The following is a 20,554-nucleotide window of genomic DNA, read 5'->3' as shown; positions in this document are numbered from 1 at the left end:
ACAGCCAGGTTGGCAGAGCTTCCCTTCCAGGAGGCCAGTGAAGTGCAGCAGCAGAAACTGTGATGTCACATCAAAGGATGAGGCATAGGCAGTGAAAGAGCCATACAGGAAGGAGTTAAGGTATGGCTGGGGTTCAGGGAAAGTGCCACAATATGTGCTAATGGTTATGCAGTTGAGGGGAGTTATCCTAAAAGAGCTGCAGGAAGGAGAGGATGGGAATAAGAAGTCTCCCAGAAGATTTCAGTGCTCTCGCAGGAAGAGAAATGTCAGGCAGTTAACCCTGTTTTTTTTTTTTTGTTTTTTTTTTGCATAGCAACTACATTTCCTGGGAACAGTGAGAGAAGACAGCTGTGAATGCAGTTAATGGTGAGATGTCAGGTTGGCCTTTGGCAGCATCTCTGCAGGAATGCAGCCATGGTACTTTGTCCCCATGGCACCTTGAAGTGCCACGAGGCAAGGAGCATGAGTGATGCTGGTGCTTGTGCTAAGCTGTTCTGCTTGTGCAGCAGAAGGATGCCCTTTCAGAGGCTCTGTTTCAAATGTGATGCCAGAGTGTTTGTGGTGGTTTACAGGAAAATGAGCTGCACTGGAATCCAAATACCTGAGTGCTTAGAAGAGCATCAATGTAAGGCAGCCAGAAGGATTTAGGGTGTGAAGGAGTTTGCATTGTCTATCTGCGCCTGTGCTAGTTGCTACAGAAGGGTAATACAAACCACATTTTTGTGCTCCTTTTAAATTCAGAGCCTAGGTGGAGGCTGCTGGGTGGTATTTGGCTTTGGCCTTTTCTGGTTGCTAGTGGGGTGATATGATGGATTGTGGAGCACTCTTGCCTCTCTGGAGGAGATGGAGGGAAATGACTTTGAACATCATGATAGTGTGATGTATGGTTTGCTTAACATAGGGATTGTACTGCAGCATTAGTGAGAACTCAGTGTGTCCTGCTCCTCCAAGCTCTAGCAGAAGTAATGAAGTACTTGGGTTTTCTAAGCAGCAAGCAGTTAAAAAATCACAGAATGCCAGGTTGGAAGGGACCCCCAGGATCCTCTGGTCCAACCTTTCTAAGTAGCAGTGTAGTTGAGATGAGCTGGCCGAGTACCCTGGCAAGCTGAGTCTTAAAACCAACCAGTGTAGGGGAATCCACCACTTCCCTGGGAGATTACTCCAATGTCTTAACTTTTCTCATGGTGAAATATTTTCTTCTGGAATCCAATTGGAATCTCCCCAGGAGTAACTTGTACCCATTGCCCATTGTGTTTTCCATGTGACTCCTTGTTACCTAAAATTTGCAAAGACGTTTAAGGAACCGTATGAAATTAATACAGTGAGAAGAGCTGGCAGTGATGCATGGCGGGGGATAAGGAGAAACAAAGTCACCTACACACCCCATAATAATTATATGGCCCAAACCTCTGAGACACTTGGGCTTTGATCTTGGTCTTACCCACTGGGTATCAATGTGTCTATGGATGATTGATCCGCTTCTGTCCCTGCTTCTGCAAGGAAGGTGGATGGTTATCCATGGACAGAAAACATGACATCGCTTTAAAATGGAGGAGTTTAATTCAGAGGACTCTGAGGATCTGTGGAAGATGCTTGAGTTCTCTGTTAAAGCTAGATACCAAGCTGTCCTCCTTGAAAGGACCTCTTCCTCAAAACTGGAATTCTGTAGTGCAGATCTGAGCTGACAAGCTCTTTTAAACCTATCTGGAAATGTAAAACGCCAGCTTGTTTTTCTGGGCTCCCATGATGGTTCTTTGCAGTACCACGTGCAAGAGCAGCATGCTGATTTTTGTATGCAGCTCTCCTGGCTAAGCTGTGGTTCATTGCTTCTCCTGTAGCAAGTCTTGCTGGAAAGATGAGACCCTGAGGAACAGTTATGCAAAACTAGCCCAAATTCATTATGGAATTTGCCTGAACCACGTATTTAAGAAATCAGTCTTTTAGCTCCATTATCTTGCCGAGCTGCTTGCAAATTATGAATTTTTTCACCTTAATTATACAAGGTGACTATTTCTCTAAACTTTAAATGAGTTTTTACCTCCTCTAAGGGAAGTTCCCAAGCTACAGACAAAACCCAAATCCATTTTTTGGTAATTGTCTCCAGTTGGGGTCTCTACAAAGGGAGCACTGTCTGCATAACACTGCTGACTGTGCTTCTGCTGAGTCTGGAGCACTGACAACAAAGCAAGGTAATAAAAATAAATAATAAACAGTGGAAACTGAAGAGAAAACATTCCAGATCTGTGCTCAACATGCTCCAAGCTATGCTTTTTAAATAAAGGAATGACTTCTGACAAAGTTTTGTAACTATAATCATAGTCACTTTTTAGCTGGGTTTTTTTAGCACTCTCTCTGCACACAGCTTTCTGTACTGCAGGAATATCTGTACCAACTGTGACAAAATCTTTGCACCTGGTTTCACAGAATGTTAGGGGTTGGAAGGAACCTCAAAAGATCATCTAGTCCAAGCCACCTGTCAGGGCGGGATCGCCTAGAGTAGGTCTCATAGGAACATATCCAGGCGGGTTTTGAATGTCTCTGGAGAAGGAGACTCCACAGACTCTCTAGGCAGCCTGCTCCAGTGTTTTGTCAGAGTGAAAAAGTTTTTCCTTCTTTTCATGTGGAGCCTCCTATGCTCCAGCTTGCACTCATTGCTCCTTGTTCTATCATTGGGCATCTCTGAGAAGATCCTGGCTCTATGCTGACACTTGCCCGTCACATATTTATAAACATTAATGAGGTCACCCCTGAGTTTCCTCCAAGCTAAGGAGCCCCAGCTCTCTCAGCCTTTCCTCATAAGGGAGATGTTTACTGGTGACTTGCTCAGGATAGGGTACGTGTAGGATATCTGCTGTGCAAAACCAGTTAAGGGATGGTAAAATTTACTTGGTAGTCACCAATACTGGAGTGGTCCTGATATTCTCTAAGAGGTAGCTTCTAAGGAGGCATTGCCTAGTTTTCCTCTTTGTGTTTGTTTGATTCCCCTGTCAGCACTGGCTTTGCTGGAGTTGTGTGTCCTGAGCACTGAGAGAAAGCAGGTCACACGCTGTTGTGGTTGTTTGCAGTGCTGCTCCTGGGGAAGGTAATGGAGAGCCTTGCTGTCCTGATTCATGCACGTCCTGCTCTTTAACCGAGCAGATTCAGATTACACTCAGGAGATAAGGTTGGCATCTGTCAGAGCATTTCAGGTCCTGGGTTTTTAAATTACCAGCTCAGTACACATCTCAGTTGTATTCAGAACCTGATGTTTCTCTCTGGGCAGAGTCAAAATGGCCTGAAGCTGGCTGAGGCCACCAGCAAAGCACTGCAGTGGAGGTCTGCAGGTGTAGGTGCAGGAGTCTGGTGGCAGAAATGTTGTGACCACATTTCCTTTAAACAAAGTGATGGAGAGCCCTTTGAGAGGGGCAGGGGAACAATACTTTCCTTGGGTTTTGTTTTTTTTTTTAATTATTGCAAACCATACAAGTCATTTGCATATACAATCTGGAGGTCTTAGAGAAGTCTTCACCAGAAAAGCAATATCAGCTGTTGTGGCTACAAAAGTAGAAAGGTGTTGAGATAAGAGCTCTGTGCCTAAGGAGCTGAAGGGTCTGGTTGCTGCTCATAACCTGAAAGCAGACATAGTGAAACTGGAGTGGGCATGGAAGGACAGGCAAGAAATGCAGCTGTTAACACCAATCTGCAGAACTGCTTATGATTGAGCCAGGTCTGATTCTTGGCAATGTCAGATAAAGAAGTATAAAGTAGCTTTGACCAGAATTCATCCCCATGTTTACCAGTCCTTAGTTCTGCTGATAGCTGGGGTCAGAAAAATCTACTCGCAGTTGATCTTGCAGTCTGTGGTTTGGTTTGTTTGTCCCAGTGCAGCACAGTGTTTCCTGAGCAAACTGCTCTGTCTGCATTAACTCCCCAGAAAAGGGCCACGATGAGCTGTGGCTTAGGCATAAGGAGCAGCACATGGCCACTGCCATTGTGTCAGCCTCTGCCTGGCAGCGCTTGCACTGACACAGACACGCAGGCAGTTTTTGATGTGGGAGCATGTTTCGTCTGTCTGAGTTCGAACAAGGGCTCAAAGCCACAGTCGCCAGTAACATATCAAGTTGTCTCATCCTAGTAATTGCATGGTTGCAGGAAATGAGCAAAGGCTTAGTCAAGCCGTGCTGGGGCAATGTGGACATGAGAACCCAAGGCTGGAGTAATGTTGTGGTCCCGACTCAAGTCTCAGGCTGATCCTTGGGATGTGGCTGTGACAGAATCAACGAATGCTAGGGGTTGGAAGGGACCTGCAGAGATCATCGAGTTCAACCCTGCTGCAAAGCAGGACCACTTAGGGCAGATCACAAGGAACCTGTCCAGGTGGGTTTTGAAGATCTCTAGAGAAGGAGACCCCACAACTTCTCTGGGCAGCCTGCTCAAGTGCTTTGTCACTCTCACAGTAAAAAAGTTTTCTCATGTTGAGATGGAATTTCCTGTGACTGAGTTTGCGTCCATTGCCCTTCATTCTGTCACTAGGCCATGTTCTTCGTGTGTGTGCTGTGCCCCCATGTACACAGGAATATGTCTGGTTTACTTCTAGTTCAGTATGAAACTTAAATATGGCCAAGGTCCATGAAAAGTTGGGGTCAAACTGGCTTTGAGCTGAGGGGGTTAATGCAGTATGAGAACTCAGAATCGAATGTGCCAGTGTTTATGGATGTGGATGTGTTATTTTCCCTCTCCGCTGAATGGGAACTCTTCTTATGACAGTGCATAGTGGGGTCATGAGATGAGGGTACTTAGCTGGGGAGCAGGAAGTGAATTTAAACTGGGAACCAACAGGAGGGGTGGTGGTATAAAAAAGTAGAGTTGAAGACTGCTCCTGAAGAGTCCAGAAAGGGGCTAAAGCTCAAAGTGGTAGAAGTAATCTTGTGTTGACCATAGTTTGTAATCATTACAGAGGCAGATCTTTTGGATTTGGTCTCAATATACTAAAAGTTTGAAAAGTCAGTGAACAGAAACGTCCATGAGACTTTAGCTTATAACTTCACCTGCGAATTGTGGAGTGTCCTGGTCTGCCTGAAGCTGTACTGGGAACTGAACACCGTGGATGAGATGAGCTGCATTTTTCAGTAGCAGCTTCTGCTTTTTTTTTTTTCTGTAAAATTGAAAATTGACTGCATCAAGTACCTTTAATGGAAAAGTTGTTTAAACTTAGGAGTTGATATGGAAAGAGTAATGTACCATGTAGTCTTTTCACTCAAGAGGAGATGATTTATATGTGGGCTGTGGGTGTTGGAAAATAAACAACAGAACTTCCTCAGTAGTTAGCGAAAGTTCAAGATAGGAGCCTGGCTCCTTTTGAAACAGGCAGTTTTCAGTGCTTTGACAGGATGTAACTTTGTAACCAGTAGTACTGTACATTAATTGCAGCACTGATGATTAAAGGCCTCATCACCTCTGTTGTCAATAGGAGTGTTTCCATTGGCGCTCTTCTGGGATCTAAACCTTTGTTAGGAAACACTATCCATGGCAGTGAGAAATCCAGAAGACAAAGCTTTTAAAGTAATTGGGTGATATTCATTACACAAAGCTGAAGTAGTGTGTAACTGCTAAGGTTTTGAAGTTGATGTTTAATTAGTACTAATTAAATACCTTTGCATTTCCCAGTGGAACTTAAGGAACCATTCTTCTGGAGTATTTTTACATCTTAGAACTTTGGATGGTAGCTAATTCTGGAGATGGCAAATTTCAGATGGTCTCTAAAGCCCGAAATCTGCTCTGCTTTTGGCAAGAGACCTGTGTGAGAGGCATCTGGTAAAATGACAGTGATGCATTGAGGGAATGCTGTGTCCTTTACCTTGAGAGTGTTTTCACATTCTGCTTTGAATATAGATTATATTCTGAGTATAGTTTGCCAAACATAATTAGAAAATATTCTCCCCCTGTAAAAATAAAAAAAGGTGGCAAACCCTGTTGGTCTGCCAATGAAAATAGTTTTCTGTGAGTTTCTGTGAAGGATACTTGAACTCTGCTTTTTCTTGGGTAGAATTGGAGAAAATGGTACTGAAAGCTTAAAAATTGTAATGTTTAGGGCAAAACTGTAACAGTTACGTGGTTGGAAATTCTCCCTGAAGGAGGTTAAGCGTTCTGCAGTCTGCCATGAGGAATCATCCTGCGTCTCTTCCTGCAGTGTAAATGACCCAGTTTGCCCACGCAGATGGGTTGGATTTGACAGATGGGAGCATGGAAGATGTGAAGCAGATTATGATGCTTTGCACATAAGAGGCTCCTTTTTTGTGATGGTCCTCTACCCGTCCAGCCTGAAACATGCAGAAGGCTGGTGGAGTTGTGGGTGCTGTGGGGAGGTGTGGCTCATCTGTTGGGATTTTGTGCTTTGCCTGCAGCTCTTGGAGCTGCTTTTCTGCTAGTCCTTTGCTGGTAGGGACAGACCCATTTGAGGTTGAGGTTGCTTCTCTGGCTGTCACAAAACAGGCACATTTTACTTCTGTCAGAGCATCTGGAGAAGTTGGTGGTTGGTTGGTTTTCCACCAGATACTGATTTCTCACAACTTCCTGGGAAATTTACTCTGCAAGTCAGTACCAAAAGCACATTGGAGCTTTTAAGGGACTTAGAGGGAGTTGAAGGTGGGTATGATGCTGGATAACTCGCAGGGAAGGTTTGGGGGCATTAAATCCAGTTGTATGTGAGGTGGTTGCCCATCTTGGCTCCCTTTGGCTTTGCTCTGTATCTTGTGACTAATAGCTGTTAGACCAATACTGAGTGTATGTAAGAAATCCTGCCTGCCACTGGTGAACAACTACTATTGAATTATTTTTCTGTCGGGACAGAGATGCAAAACTGATACTCGGATGATTGTTGTGTCAGAATGTTTTGTGTGTTGTACCAAATTGCTTTGTGTGTTGTGTGAATGTCCTCATTTGTATGGAAAAAAAATAACCCTTCGAGGTGTTTAAAAAGAAAATTTGTAAAGCAGATGAGCTGTGGTTCCTTTGAGTGGTCCCTAGTAGCCTTTTGTACCTGCCTTGGTTTGCATACTTAATTGGTTCTCACTGTCTTTTTCAATCTAGAACATGGTCCAAAAGCATTCCTGGCAAGGTTGAATTCTTCTCCAGCGAGGGTTCAGACACCTCTATTCCCATCCCCATCGTGCCGCTTCCAGGTGTAGATGACACTTACCCACCTCAGAAGAAATCTTTTATGATGCTCAAATACATGCATGACCACTACCTGGACAAGTATGAATGGTTTATGAGAGCTGATGATGACGTCTACATCAAAGGGGACAAACTGGAGAGCTTCCTCAGGAGTCTGAACAGCAGCGAGCCCCTCTTTCTCGGGCAGACTGGCCTTGGCACCACGGAGGAGATGGGGAAGCTGGCGCTGGAACCGGGTGAGAACTTCTGCATGGGGGGACCAGGAGTGATCATGAGCCGGGAAGTCCTGAGGAGAATGGTGCCCCACATTGGCGAGTGCCTGCGAGAGATGTACACCACCCACGAGGACGTGGAAGTGGGCAGATGCGTGCGGAGGTTTGCGGGAGTGCAGTGTGTGTGGTCCTATGAGGTAAGGACGAGGGCACAGAGTGTCAACTGTGGGCTTGTGGAGAGAGGGTGGCAGCAGCTGGGTCTCTGTACAGCTGCAGAAAAGCTCCTCCAGAGCTCACCTCCCTTTGCAATTTGACCATCCAGCTGTACTGTTTCTACACTGCTTCCTACAAGTGTCGCCCTGGGAAAGGCCTGTGCAGATATGGAAGTGCAACAGTAAGGAGGGAGCACATTGGGGTGAGGGGTGGAACATTAATCATTTGTGACAAAGGTGTCTATTTAGACAGAGAGGGAGTAAGTTTAAATCAGAATGGCCACAGGTCCCTGCAGTCTTTACTGTCCAAGCCTCTTTCATCTTTAGCTGGGCATGGCATGGTGTCACTGTGGAAAATAGATGGTTCGATTACTGTGCTTCTTCCTGTGGTTGAAGTGTTTAAGGCTGACAAATGTCTGCCGTGACAGTTTTTTCCCAAACCGCAGTCACAGCAGAGATGTCTCATGGTGGCTGGCACTGTCACCCTGTGTACTGAGCTGCCTCCCAGCCTGCCCACAGCCCCAGCCCACTGGCTGCTCAGGTTCACTGGCAGCCCCATGCTGCTCAGCAGGTCCTTGACATCAGCAGAGACAAACCACCAAAACTCGGTGTCTGCCCACACTGATGTAGCTGCAAATTTGGCATGTTGGGGGGGAAAAACAAGAGAGTCACAGCCTGCTTGTGGCAGAGTTTCCTGATGCTGTTGCTGCTGGATACTGGGGGCTGGCAGCTCCTCCTGGGGCAAGGGGGGCTTCTCCTGCCAGGGCGAGCTGGGCTCTTTGAGGTGAATCCTGGGTGTTTACAGACTATCTGATCAAAAACACCTGCTAGGCTTGAACTGCAGTTTCTCCGCTGGCAGCAGGGAAAACGCTGGCTGTTCTCCCTTGGAAATAAGGGAGAAGTTGTGTGCAGAAGAGAGGGTGAGCTGCTTATCTTTTATGACTTGTACGCAGCTATTGCTTTGTCCTTTTATGAGATGTGGGTAAAGAGAGGGAGTCTTCTGCCTGTGTGACAGAGGAGCTGTGGTCACAGATGATGACAGATGCTGCTGCTGCTGACCTGCTTTTTGTCTGGCAAAGACTTGAGTTAAACTTTTGACACTGAATTTCTGCCCTTGAAAGCTGTTGCTTTGTTTTGGGTCTCAGTTCAGTCATGGGAAAGCCTCTGAGGAAGGGGAAGGAGGTTTCCAGCTGCAGTAATTCATTTGTGTCTCCTGTGCATGAAGACTTTCTGGGCTAACAGTGGCTCTCCATGTTTCCTGCTTAGACACCTGGAACTAGTTTATATATAATTTCCACAGTTTTTAGCAGCATAAAATTTCTCGTCTAGACATTCTGAGTTGTAATAACTTCTGATGTGAATGCCTGTACCTTGCTGAAACAGGCAAAGGCCTCCTGAATTCAATATGATTGAATTTTGACTTGAAGTAGCTAACAATAGCATGCACCTGAAGGAGGAATGCCATCTGACAGAATTAGATTGGGATTTTCTCAAAATCAGTTTTGTTTGATCAGCTTCTGTTAAATTATCCATACTGCTGGATTCTCCCAAGTGCTGTGAATTGCTGGAAATTGATTTGTGTGGAGTGTTATACACTGTGAGACGTTCAGAAGTAACCTGTGAGTTTGAGATGTTAAGGCTCACCTGCTTTGGAGAGGAGGAAGAGTTTCACTGATGAAAGCACCCAGCTTCTGCAAGGGATAGGTCCACTCTCATTTGCTTGAGGCTTTTCAATTTAAAAATCAGTCATCTTTTCTTCTTTTCTTTCTGGTCCTCTCCTGGCTCAGGGAACTAGATTCAATGTGCCTGATATTTTATTTAAGATAAAACAATAGCTGTTTGAAACAGCTGTGTCAGGAAAGCTCGGTGTAAATGTGACATTTTCCATGTCTTGTAGTTGATGAACATCAAGTAACAGGCCACTGTGAGTGAAGTGCAAAGAGCTGTATTTCAGTGAGCTTCTGACGAAGCAGAAATTTATCTGTGCCTGCCCTGCTGGGGCACAACCATCACATTCTTCACAATTCCCCTTGAAAGGGAAGCAGTGACAGCACAAGAATCTGCAAACAAAATGCTGTTAGCCTCAGAAAACCCAAACCTCAAACTTCTTCTTTGCTTCCTGCACTTCTTATTCTGAAGAGTTTCAAGTGGCAGCACAAATGAGGAGCTCAGGTCTTTGCAGTCATCTCCAGCTCTGGACCTCAGTGTGGGAGGTTTATTTCCCTGCACTGTTCTCGCAGTGGGCCCTGTGCCCAGAGTCGTTTTACTCATCTCCATGACTGTCACTGTCCCCTTTCTCTGATTTGAGAATCTCACAGTGTCTTTACTGTGCTGCTCCTCTTCACTGGCTCTGGCTCTGGTGGTGTGCCCAAATGCATCTCCTGGCCTGGCTCTCTGTTTTTCTTTCTGCTCTCAGCAGTCTGCCTCAAACCCCTTTTTTCCACCCCCTTCCTGTGTTTCTGTCACTCCACTGCTCTCTGTGGTGCCTCTTAGACCACTTCTTTAGTGGCACCAGTTATTGCCCATTTCAGGGTCTTCCTGCTGTCAGGAGCTTTTCAGCAAATACAGTAAAGGAATTGACACCATGATTCATTGGACTTTCTGTTTCATCTCACCCCGCAAAAGAGGCAGCAACACCATGTGCAAGCTGGGCTCTGTGGAGCTTCATCTGATGCACCCAGGAGCAGTTTGCAACCCGTGATGGATTTTAGGCTCCTGTGACCAGGCTGAGTAACAGATGAGACATGCCTCTTAAAATGTGAGTCCCCTATAGCAAGGATTATCATCGTTGTTAAACCTGCCACTGTAATTGCTATTTGACAAATAGCTGTAAAACTCATCCTTCTACAGGGTGGACCAGCCAAAGCTACAGATTTTATGCAGCAAACTGGAAGAAAAGAATCCTTAAAAGAATGGAGCTGTGAAATCTCTGAAGCTTACAGGTGGGAGTGTGACAGTTGATGAGGTGACACAGAGCCCAGCCCTTCCTCTGGAAGGGGACAAAAGCTTGTACTGATCTTGCTAGGAAGTGATTCTACATTTTTGGTGAATATTGGCATTTTAAATTTCTGGTGTCTTTCTGAGAAAAACGTGACATATTCAAGTCTCCTTCCTTCTTTTGTTTCCTCCCACCAGTAGTTCTGCTACTCCATCTTGTGTGGGTCAGAGATGTGCTAGTTTTGTTTCCTCTGCACTGCCATGTGGTGCCATGTGCTGTCTTGGCTATTCAGCCTGAGAACAGGTTGATGACAAGCTGTCTCACTTGGTTCGTTGGTCTCATTTTTCCATCTGAGTCTGATGTTTCCTTTAAATGCATCTGAATTACGAAGCCTTTGCTCTGTTAGCTCAGTGCTCTTCCAGCCTCGTTTTGTAGCTGCTGCTGAGTATTGTTCCAGCTTGGGTTTAATATCCTCGCCTTAGAGTGCTGGTAACTTTAATACAAGCTCTTTGTAGTCGCTAGAGATCAAGGCAGTGCTGGTATGTATCCTTCAGTAATAAACCCTTTTGGCACAGGTGTCTTTCAGGTGGCACTAACCACTTCCATGTCCTACAGCAAGATAGAGACTGCTGGCTCCAATGGAGCAGTTTATGCTACTTCTAACTGCTGGTGCAAAGGCCCAAGTGCTTTGGCTGCTTTTCTTTCTGTTCTTATTGAGGCAGTGGGAGAAATTAAGAAGCAGCAACCGTGTTGAGGGCAGGGCTTTCTTCCAGACTAGCAACTAGGACTTTGAAATGTCTTGAAGTGAGACAGGATTTTTTTATAATACACATGGCAAAGAAGCTGTGACAGAGGGAGTGTTCACATCAGGAAACACGAATGTCAAGGAAGAGTAGGTCCAGCCTTTAGGACGCTGGTGAGGGGAAAAAGCAGGGCAGTGGCAATTAGGGAATAGTACATGTAGACTGGACATTAGAAGAAATTCTTTACCATAAGAGTGGTAAGGCACTGGAGCAGGTTGCCCTGGGAGTTGGTGGATGCCCCTCCCTGGGTTTGTTCAAGGCTAGGTTGTACAAGGCCTTGAGCAGCCTGCACTGGTGCAAGGTGTCCCTGCCCGTGATGGGGGGCTGGAACTGCATGAGCTTTAAGGTTTCTTCAACCCAAACCATTGTATGATTCTGGGATAAAGGGGATTTGAATTAACATTTTGTGTGGTCTTTTGTCTGGAGTAATTGAAAATAATTGCTATGCTGAAAGTCACTGAGGTTAGGAAAACTCTTAAGGTACGCATCATATGTGCCAGGTACATTGGCAGTGCCAGAATGCACCATTCCTGGAATGGACTCTCCCATGGGTAAAACTGGAGCTTATGGCTTTCTGTAAAGTATCCAGAAGTGAGGAAAAAAAAAAAAAATGAAGGTCCTGCAGTGACTGATCAGAAAGAACTGAAAGCCTGGAGAGATGCAGCTGTAAATGGCTAACCTTTAGTTTTCTTGCTTTATCCTCTGAGGAAGAACTATCCTTCATTAATGAAAAAGGAGATTCAGCCTGTTTGTGGCTGACTGATGTTTAGCACACCACACACAGTGGCTTCAGCAGCAAGAGCTGTCATCTGGAAGCAGTGCAGGATAGGGGCTGTGAGGATGGTACTTTGGGTGGGTGCTCTGAAGCACCTTCCTTTATCACAGTCTCTTGGGCAGTGGGGTTGAACTGTGGCATTTGGTTGGTCTTGCTCTGTGAGCCCTTGTCTTGGATTCTGTGTGACTTGGCTTTATGGTGGGAGCTTGCAGCAGAAATCTGAAATCAGACACTGTAAGAAATAGATATATTCCTGCTTCCAAACTTGTATGGTTTTTTGAAGTCAGGGCGTGGAGACTTAGCTACAGCCAGAGAGCCTTTATCTTGCCGTGTGTGTAGCCCAATGCATCTCTTCATTCAGGAAATGTGCAGTACAAGTCATGTGTGTGTGAGAGAGGGAGGATATAAGCATGCCCAGAGTGGATTTTTAAAAATCATCTTTTCTTAAGCACTGAATTTTATCTTTGAAACACTTCAGAGATGTATTCTTGGCTTCAGAATAAGTCGCAAGTGAGTGGCCGTCCGTTCTGGAGGTTGAGCTTCGTGAAGGTAATGAGGAATGACGTTTTGTCAGAGGATAGACAGGTAAGACAAGAGAAGAGCATTATCTGGGCAGGGAAGGTGATGCATGGGGCTCAGCATGAGACAAAAATACATGACTGATGTGACAGGAGTCTGTAAGGGCAGTGGGGGAGGCAGTGAGGTATGACCATTGTGAGCTAGTTTTAGTAGCAATGTTTGCTGAGGAAGAGGGCAGAGAGCTCAAAGGAGAGGGTAAAGGCTGCAGTTTGGGTTTGTGAGACCAAGGTGGATTAAGAGGGTTTGGAATAGGAGGGAGACCTCAGATCTGTACCCAAGTCCTGACTTACCTTATTTCAGAACCATGTATTTCAAAGAGTGAAAACTCAACAGCACCAAGTCATTTTTAGTGAGTTCTGAACTCAGATTGGTAAAAGTTTGTTGTAGATTTCAAGAGGTGCTTTGTATGTAGCAGTAAGTGTCGTACCAGAGTTACTTAAGTCTGGATCTGGCTGACTTCTGCTGGCCATCATTTGCAAGGGGAAAGCTGTGTGATTTGTGCTCACACATGCATGCCTTCTCAGGCTGTAGAGAGTGTTTGAGAATGACCTAGTTTGTATGAGCACATGGTTAATGTGTCCCTGGTTAGCTGGATGACTTCATAGAATCAGTCAGGGTTGGAAGGCGCCACAAAGATCATCTAGTTCCAACCCCCCTGCCATGGACAGGGACACCTCACACTAGATCAGGCTGGCCAGAGCCTCATCCAGCCTGGCCTTAAACACCTCCAGGGATGGTGCCTCAACCACCTCCCTGGACAACCCATTCCAGGGATCTAATGCCTAAGCTGAATGTTCCTGAAATGGAGACTTTGGTGGTGTCATGCAGACTAAGGAAGCTTCAGCCATGAATCCAGCAAACACAAGTATTGCTTTCCTCGCCTTACTGTCTCCTTGAAGTGCAGTGGTTCATTTAGAAATGTGATGGTTTGAAACTGTCTTTTTAATTTTTTCTTCTCAGAGTTCGAGCAGAAAGGTGAAAGAATGTAAATAAATCACAATTGGGTGTAAGAAAGCAAAATAATGATTGTTCTAAACACTTCCATTGGACAGATAGAAATGTTTAAGAACTACTACTCAAAACAAAGTAGGAGAGTCTGCAGTCTGCAGTCAGGGCAACTTGCTGGGCTGTCTGGCTGCTGTTTCTTGTTCTCTTCTGGCTGAAGATAACACACTGACCTTGGCGAGCTAAGTTAACAGCCTTTTTTGCTTTTAACTAACTCTGCTTTCTGCCAGGCGGGTCTGGGGGGGAGGCCCCTTGGGAGATCCCCTTTGGGGGGAAGCAAAAGGAGTTTGGTTGTGCTTTTCTGTTGATTGTATATATTTGTACATGTTGTGAATTGTGTATATTTGTACATATTCATTGCATTTCATCGTGGATTGTAGATCTGCTTGTAAATACAGCTTTCATTCGCTTCCAGACTGAGCTAGCCTGGTTCTTGTTGGTGTGGGGGGAATTTCAGCTCACACTGATACAAGAAATTAGGATCTATGCAGCCTGTTGAGTTTAGGGAGCCATTAGGATTAGTTGTTACCTTGAGGACACATCAGGAAAGGCTAATCCTTCATTGCATGACAGGACAAAGAACTCAAAATACCTCATCACCCCAATTTCTTAATTGAAAGCACTCAGAAGATGCTTGAGGATTTGAGTTTGTTCTGTTGAGCAGCAATGAGGATAGGCAGAGAGAAGGAAATATGTGGCCAGGAGCTTTCAAATGTGTTTTTCTCTTTGGAACTGAGGGGAAAGCCATCTCTGTTCTACAAGGTAGACCTTGCTTTGCAGCCGCTGGAGCTGTGAGGCTCAGTACTTGGAGAAAATGATTTTGTGCTGTGATCAGAGCTGTGCACTTCCCTGCCTCCTGTAGCTGAGTCCCACCTGACTGGACACTTTGGAATAACACCGTTAAATTCCATACTTGATCAATACACATCCCAGTAATACCTATGTAGTCAGTGATCTCCTGTGGGTCAATTATGTCTGACCAAACCTTGAGCTGGTAAGTTTCCTTTTCCATTTTGTGTAGTGCTTATCTCTGTGTATAAAAGATGAGGGTAGAAGAATAAACCACTTCATGACTACTTCTGTATAAACAGAATCTCTGTGAAATGTCCCATGTGACTAAAAAAATGAAAAAACAAAACCCAGACCTGAACAAAACCAACAAAACTATCTTTTTTCAGCAAAAGTGAACATAAAGTGTCTGCAGCTGGGGCTCTCAGCATGGAAGTTTTTAGTTGAGCTGTATGTAGAGGGTAATTGTGACCTGGATGTTTAGGGGGTGGGGTGTAATTGTGTAGATTTGGAGAGAATATTTGCTTTTCTCCCCTCAGAGAGCCAAGTTCTGAGCACAGCTTAAAGCATGTGCAGCCTGGAGGTGTCAGAGCCTCTAAGCATGGGAGAGAAAAGCCAGACTTGTTTGGTGGTGGGAAATTGAAATGAAGTGCTGATGTGGGGAAGGGGCTTAATAGAAACTACCTGAGGTCACTGAAGGGGTGGTAGAAACACATTCAGCTTGAGTGCTTTCAGTGCCAGCTGTATTATAGTTGGAGTATGGTGTTTGCAGAAATAGTTGGATTTTTTTAAGTAAAAATAGTTATTAGACAAGAAACAAAAAGCAAATGGGTTCCATGGATTTTGATGTAGTATCTGTTAATTTTGTAGAACAATTTAGTGTAAAATATTTTCTTCTGAATGTGGAGGGAATGAACACTGGTAATTACCCAGAGGTACTTTACTGGTTACAGCAGCCTACATTAGTGTGTAGCACTGACCACCTCTGAAGGTTTTTCTTACTGGTTCTAGACAAAATAGTACCTAGCAGAGTAACTCTGTCTCGACACAGCAGCATGGCATTGAACACTGCTCTGTTAGCATCCCCCTATGCTCTCTGGGTTGATAGGGTACCAGGGCAGGCTCTGAGGATACCTTTGTGGCCTGTACAGTTATCTTTTGTCAGTTCATCATGTTGCAGTCACTGGTCTGATGCTGGTGCTGGCAGATAAATTGGAAAGAGCTGTTGACACCAGGTGACTCCTCGGGAGCTGCCAATGCCTCTTCAGCTTCACAGTGCCCTACTCCTAAAGTCACTGTCCTTGATGGAGTTTGGGACCCCCAAAGTGCTGACCAGTGTGATGCTGTGTTTGTTTTTTGTTTGTTTTTTTTTTTTGTAATATCTTGCAGCTGCAGTTTCTAGTGACAGCTGTCTGCTCATGCACTGCACGCAAGTGCGCTTGACATGTGATTAAGGAGCTTGGCTTTTTAGGCTGTGGTGAGAGAGCCATTGGTTCATGGATGAACAGGGAAAGATGCACGATGACAATCTGACACCCACAGCAGACAGGTAGCAGTTTAGTTGGGGGGTTCTGCACTGTGCTCTGAGGACTCTGAGGATGGTGTGGGTATGTTGTCTGACTGCACAGAGGATTAATTGTCCAGGATTTGTTTAATTTAATTTCCTGCAGACACTTCCCAGCTGAGGAGCTGCTGCTGGTGTTTTGTATTCTAAAACCATCTGGGTTTGGAAGCAGAGAACTTAGTTCTGCTTTGCTGGACTGTTGCACCATCTTTAATTGATCCTTAAAATGCTTAAAACATTTTAGCACTAATTTCCTGTGTGAAAAGCTTATCTGGACTCATAGTGGTGTGAATTTTCATGGCTGTCAGCTGGAGACCTCTTAAAATCTTGCCAGAAATCCTGATTGCCTGAAGGGTGGGGATTATCTTCCTGCGTGCCTGTACCAAAATGACCTTTCTGTGTTGCAAAGAAGTTGGGAACATAATTGGAAGGATTTGGGGATCTGACTGGTGGTGTTTTCTTATATCCTGAAGTATCAGCTGAAAGTGCATTTGGGGGTTCTTGCAGCCTTGGAAGTTGAGTTCTGGTTGGTTTTGGTTAGTTTCTTACATAAAAGTGAATTGCTGCTGGTGTCCTCTATGAAAGCAAGTTGGTTGTAAGTGGTTCTTTCAGAGGTCTTTTGAGCAAGTTTAAAGTGCTATTACAGTAATTAAGCAAAAGTAAAAGTTGTGACTGAATTTTATCAGAGAGGATTCTTGAGAACCAGTTGAACTTCATGCCACTTACTTGCATCTTCTATGGTAATGGTGACTTCAGCAAAGGAGTCAAAGTCTTTGCGGAACTGAAGTTGCTCCTAGGGACCCAGAGTGTTTATCCATTTATGCTTTGTTTATCCATGTCTGTTTATCCCTCTATACTTTGTGCATGCTGCAGTGTTGTACCCTGATGTGAAGTACTACTGGTGAGAGGAAAGCCACCACAGCAAGCTCTCTCTCTCTGCCGTTGCTCTGCTTCAGGACAAGCTTTGCAGTCTGCTGGTGCTGTTTCACCTCTGCTGCTGGCAGTGACCTGCTCCCAGCGCTGCAGTGTAGGTGAAGCTCCAGCAATCAGCTTCGGTGCTTGGTGCAGTTGGAGTAGAGAAAAAGAATTCATTTAGCATCTTTTCTGGTTTATAGCTGAGAGCACAGGATGAGACCCCTAAAAGTTTATGCAGAGCTGTGAAATGAGGCTCCCAGAGCTTTTAGTCATTAGCTTAGAAAGAGCTTAGGAAAAGCTAGGGTGTAGGAAAAGGCATGACATGCTCTTACGTAATGAAGAGAGCACTGGTAGGGTCATGGCTACTGACTCTAAGCTCCATCCAAGTCTCTGTTTTTAATCCTTCCTTCTGAATGGTTTTAAGGAGCTCTAGCTGAATGCTATGTTTTTGTTCTTGGAGGCAGTCTTCAGCAGCATTGAGATTAAGCACAGGTTCTTAGACAGAGGCTAGGCTTAGTAGTGAAATAAATGGGAACCCACATTTTGGACTCATCCGGCAGTCCATTAGAAAGCAGAAGATGGTAGCAGAAAGCTGCTTACGGTTCCAGAAGTGCTAATGCCACCTTCTTCCAGCTGCAAAGAAAATCCTGTTATCAGAGAAATAAAGAAAGAAGGCTGTTGTCAGAAAGCTCATCTGCCTTTGAGTGGCCGCAGCCTTTCTGAGTGGGCAGCCAGCAATTGGATGCTGCAGCCTTGCCCCAGTGCCCCTTGGTCATGCTCAGACCCTGTGTGGATGTGCTTCCTGAAAGGCAAGCACAAGTTTGCTGGTGAAAGCTTGTTGCCTGCTGATGTTCATGGCTGCCACTTCAGATTGGTGCTGCTGGTTGCAGAAGTGCTCTAAGAATAGCAGTGGAGTATTAACGAAGGTTCCTCTGCTCATAGGCCTTCAATGGGTGCAATTACTTGGCAGTAACTTCTTTAAACCTTATTTGTATTAAAGCTACATGTTTTGGCTGGCTGTGTCACCACTGTATAGGTGAGGAATGCAGGAAAGAGTGCTAGTTTGCATTAACTCAGCCGCCTTAATCCTTTGTAACCATACTTCTTGATACATGTCTTAGAGAGAAAGCATTTGCCTAAGGGTCAGCAGAGTTCAGCCCTCGGCGTCTCTGCGTGAGGGCAGTGTTCTTTGTCCTCAGTAAGGACTGAGAAAGTTCTCAGTGAGTGGGTGTTGAGAATTAATATTGTGTAATTTTGCCTGACTACTCAATGGGAAACCATCTGTCTCTTAGGTCTGAGCTTTTTGTATATTGTTTTTCCTTCAGTCCCCCCTAGTGCCTGGGTGCAGAGTGGGTTAAATGCCTGAGCCAAGGTTTTTAATGCTTTCATAGAAACTTCAGATCAGATGCTTGACTAGAAACAGGTTACTCCAACTAGAGTGACCCCGGTATGTATACCTCACTTCATTGTCCACAGCAGCAAAAATACTGTTCCCTTGCTTGTGTGTCCTGACAAGAGAAATTTGCTTAACCTTATCACAGATCATTTGTCATGGAACCATACCCTTACCTTGTTTGTTTAACCATACCACAGATTACTTGACTGACGTACTTGGTTCTCTATCCTTCTTCTATTGAAGACACCAGCAACTGAGAGACAATAGCAGATTTAATCTTCATAAAGCAGCAGGGCTTTGGCTTCCCTAGGAATGTTTGTGAGCTATGTCTTTCCCAAATTTTGAACAGAGCAATTTTCTTTGGCTTTCTCAAGTAATAATTCCCTGCACCCCTCCAGCCCCTCCAGCTCCTTAGAGGTGAACTGTGCGTGCAGTAGTCACTCTCAGCTTTTTGCAGTTGCACTTTGCCTTGATGGGTTTTACTAGGCCCAGCTGGAAGCCACCTCTTATCCTGTGGAATAATACGTTTAGCCAAATCCTGAACTTTCCCAGCAGCAGCATCACTGCTGCATGTGCTTGTCCTGAGGAGGAGCCCTCCACGTGGTTTCTTACCTTTTCTACACCAAAAATAGCTCCATAGCCCCTGCAGTCTTAAAGAATTAGCCTAATTTCAGAAAGGGAAAATAGGCTGTAGGTGAAAAGGATATTTCAAAATACATGCAATAGGAGCTGAGTGCCTAAGCATTAGGATGAAAGGCCTTTGCAGCTCTGGATGGTGAATCAGAGGTACTTGTGATGATCTTTGCATGGACTCTACTGCAGGGGCAAGTCTCTGCTTAGTTGCAGATCTCCTCAGATTTAAATCAAGCAGTGCAGTTCTGATATGGGAACTGCAAGCAAGGAAGGTGGAAGGTGGGGGCAATGTCATCTTCCTTCTGGTTGTAATCTGGCTCCTCCAGATCCCTGTCGGGGCTCCACAGAAGCTAGCACATGATGCCTCCAGCCCATGGAGTCTGCCTTGTGCCATCTGCCCTGGTGGTTCCTGGTGCAGAGGCAGTGTGAAATGTGTAACTCTGTTTATTCTGCTAGGTGGTCAGGGCTGTCTCCCTTATAGAAAATGCCTTGTTTCTCTCCAGCCAGCACAAAGGCTCTTTTATAGCTGCTTGGCTATACATCTGTTGAGGTGCCTCAGACTGTTAGCACTCGTTACTGTTTGAGGTATGCAGGCTCTGAGGCTGTCATGTACAGTGACAGGTTGTTTAGATGTTGCCTCCCTTTCCTTTTGAGGACTGGGAGCTGTGCTGTGGCCTGCCCTGAACAAAGCTGGTGTTAGCTATGGGATGGAGCAGCAGCCTGGAGATTCTCCCTTTAAAAGCAGAACTGGAATCTTTCATTTCCAAACTTGGAATTAAGTGTCTGAATTTGACAATGTGACTGCAGGACAACAGATCTTTCTCTGGGGAAAGGTGTGTTGAATTTCTGCTTCAGAGAGACACCTGGCTTGAAAGACAGTGTGTGCACCAGCACAGAGGGAAGGGATACTTATCAACTGGAAAAAAAAACTAAGTTTTTGAACTTTATTGCAGCCTCTGGATTAATTTTCCCATCTTCTCCTGCCCTCCCCTGTTATTTTTTTCCCTCCTGCACGTGTCCTCATGCTCATTTCACAGAGACCTTGCTGAAACCAGTCCTGCTCAGAAACGCATGCTCAGCTTTTGAAATGTAGGGGAGGGAGTGAGAGGTGGCTCTTTAAGCTGACAAAATCCTGGTGAGTTCTGAATCTCTGATGTTTGTCTCCTTTGACTTTAAGACATCTCAAGGTTTGCCAACACACTCCTGTGTTTAGTTTTCTGTGCATTTTTTTAATACACCCCCCCCCCAAGCTATCTGACAGCTCTTCAGTTCCATTCCCAAATAACATTCTGATGCTGTTGCTGCTGGGTTCTTGACTCAAATTAGAGTTTTTGGGGACAAACAACCTTTCTTCAAATTACCAGAGGTGGGTCTCATGGAATAAAAGAAGAGCACAAGAGGGATATGCCCTGTGTCATGTTAAGCTCTTTTGCTTCGGCATTGATATTCTCTCTTGCCCTGTGTCTGCTAGCATGGACAAATAGTGAAATCTGGCAGCTGAGTGTGGCAAAAGATGACTTGGGGCAGGTCCATGGTGTGTTCCACCACTGAGTCTCTGTCCCTTGAGAGCAGCAGCAC

General features: G+C 45.1%; 1 protein-coding gene across 1 annotated transcript in view; it reads left to right on the top strand.

The window, feature by feature from the left end:
• The window catches only part of CHSY1 (chondroitin sulfate synthase 1), an 84,546-nt gene that overhangs the window by 3,117 nt on the left and 60,875 nt on the right, over positions 1–20,554 (top strand). Inside the window, exon 2 of the mRNA XM_054388184.1 lies at positions 7,069–7,564. Within this exon, the coding sequence (XP_054244159.1) occupies positions 7,069–7,564 (496 nt within the window). The remainder of the gene's footprint in view (positions 1–7,068; positions 7,565–20,554) is intronic.

This window comes from Indicator indicator, chromosome 16 (assembly GCF_027791375.1).
Source record: "Indicator indicator isolate 239-I01 chromosome 16, UM_Iind_1.1, whole genome shotgun sequence".
Taxonomy (NCBI): Eukaryota; Metazoa; Chordata; class Aves; order Piciformes; family Indicatoridae; genus Indicator; species Indicator indicator.
The sequence above is the reverse complement of the archived record's forward strand: the minus strand, read 5'-3'. Positions and strand labels throughout refer to the sequence as shown.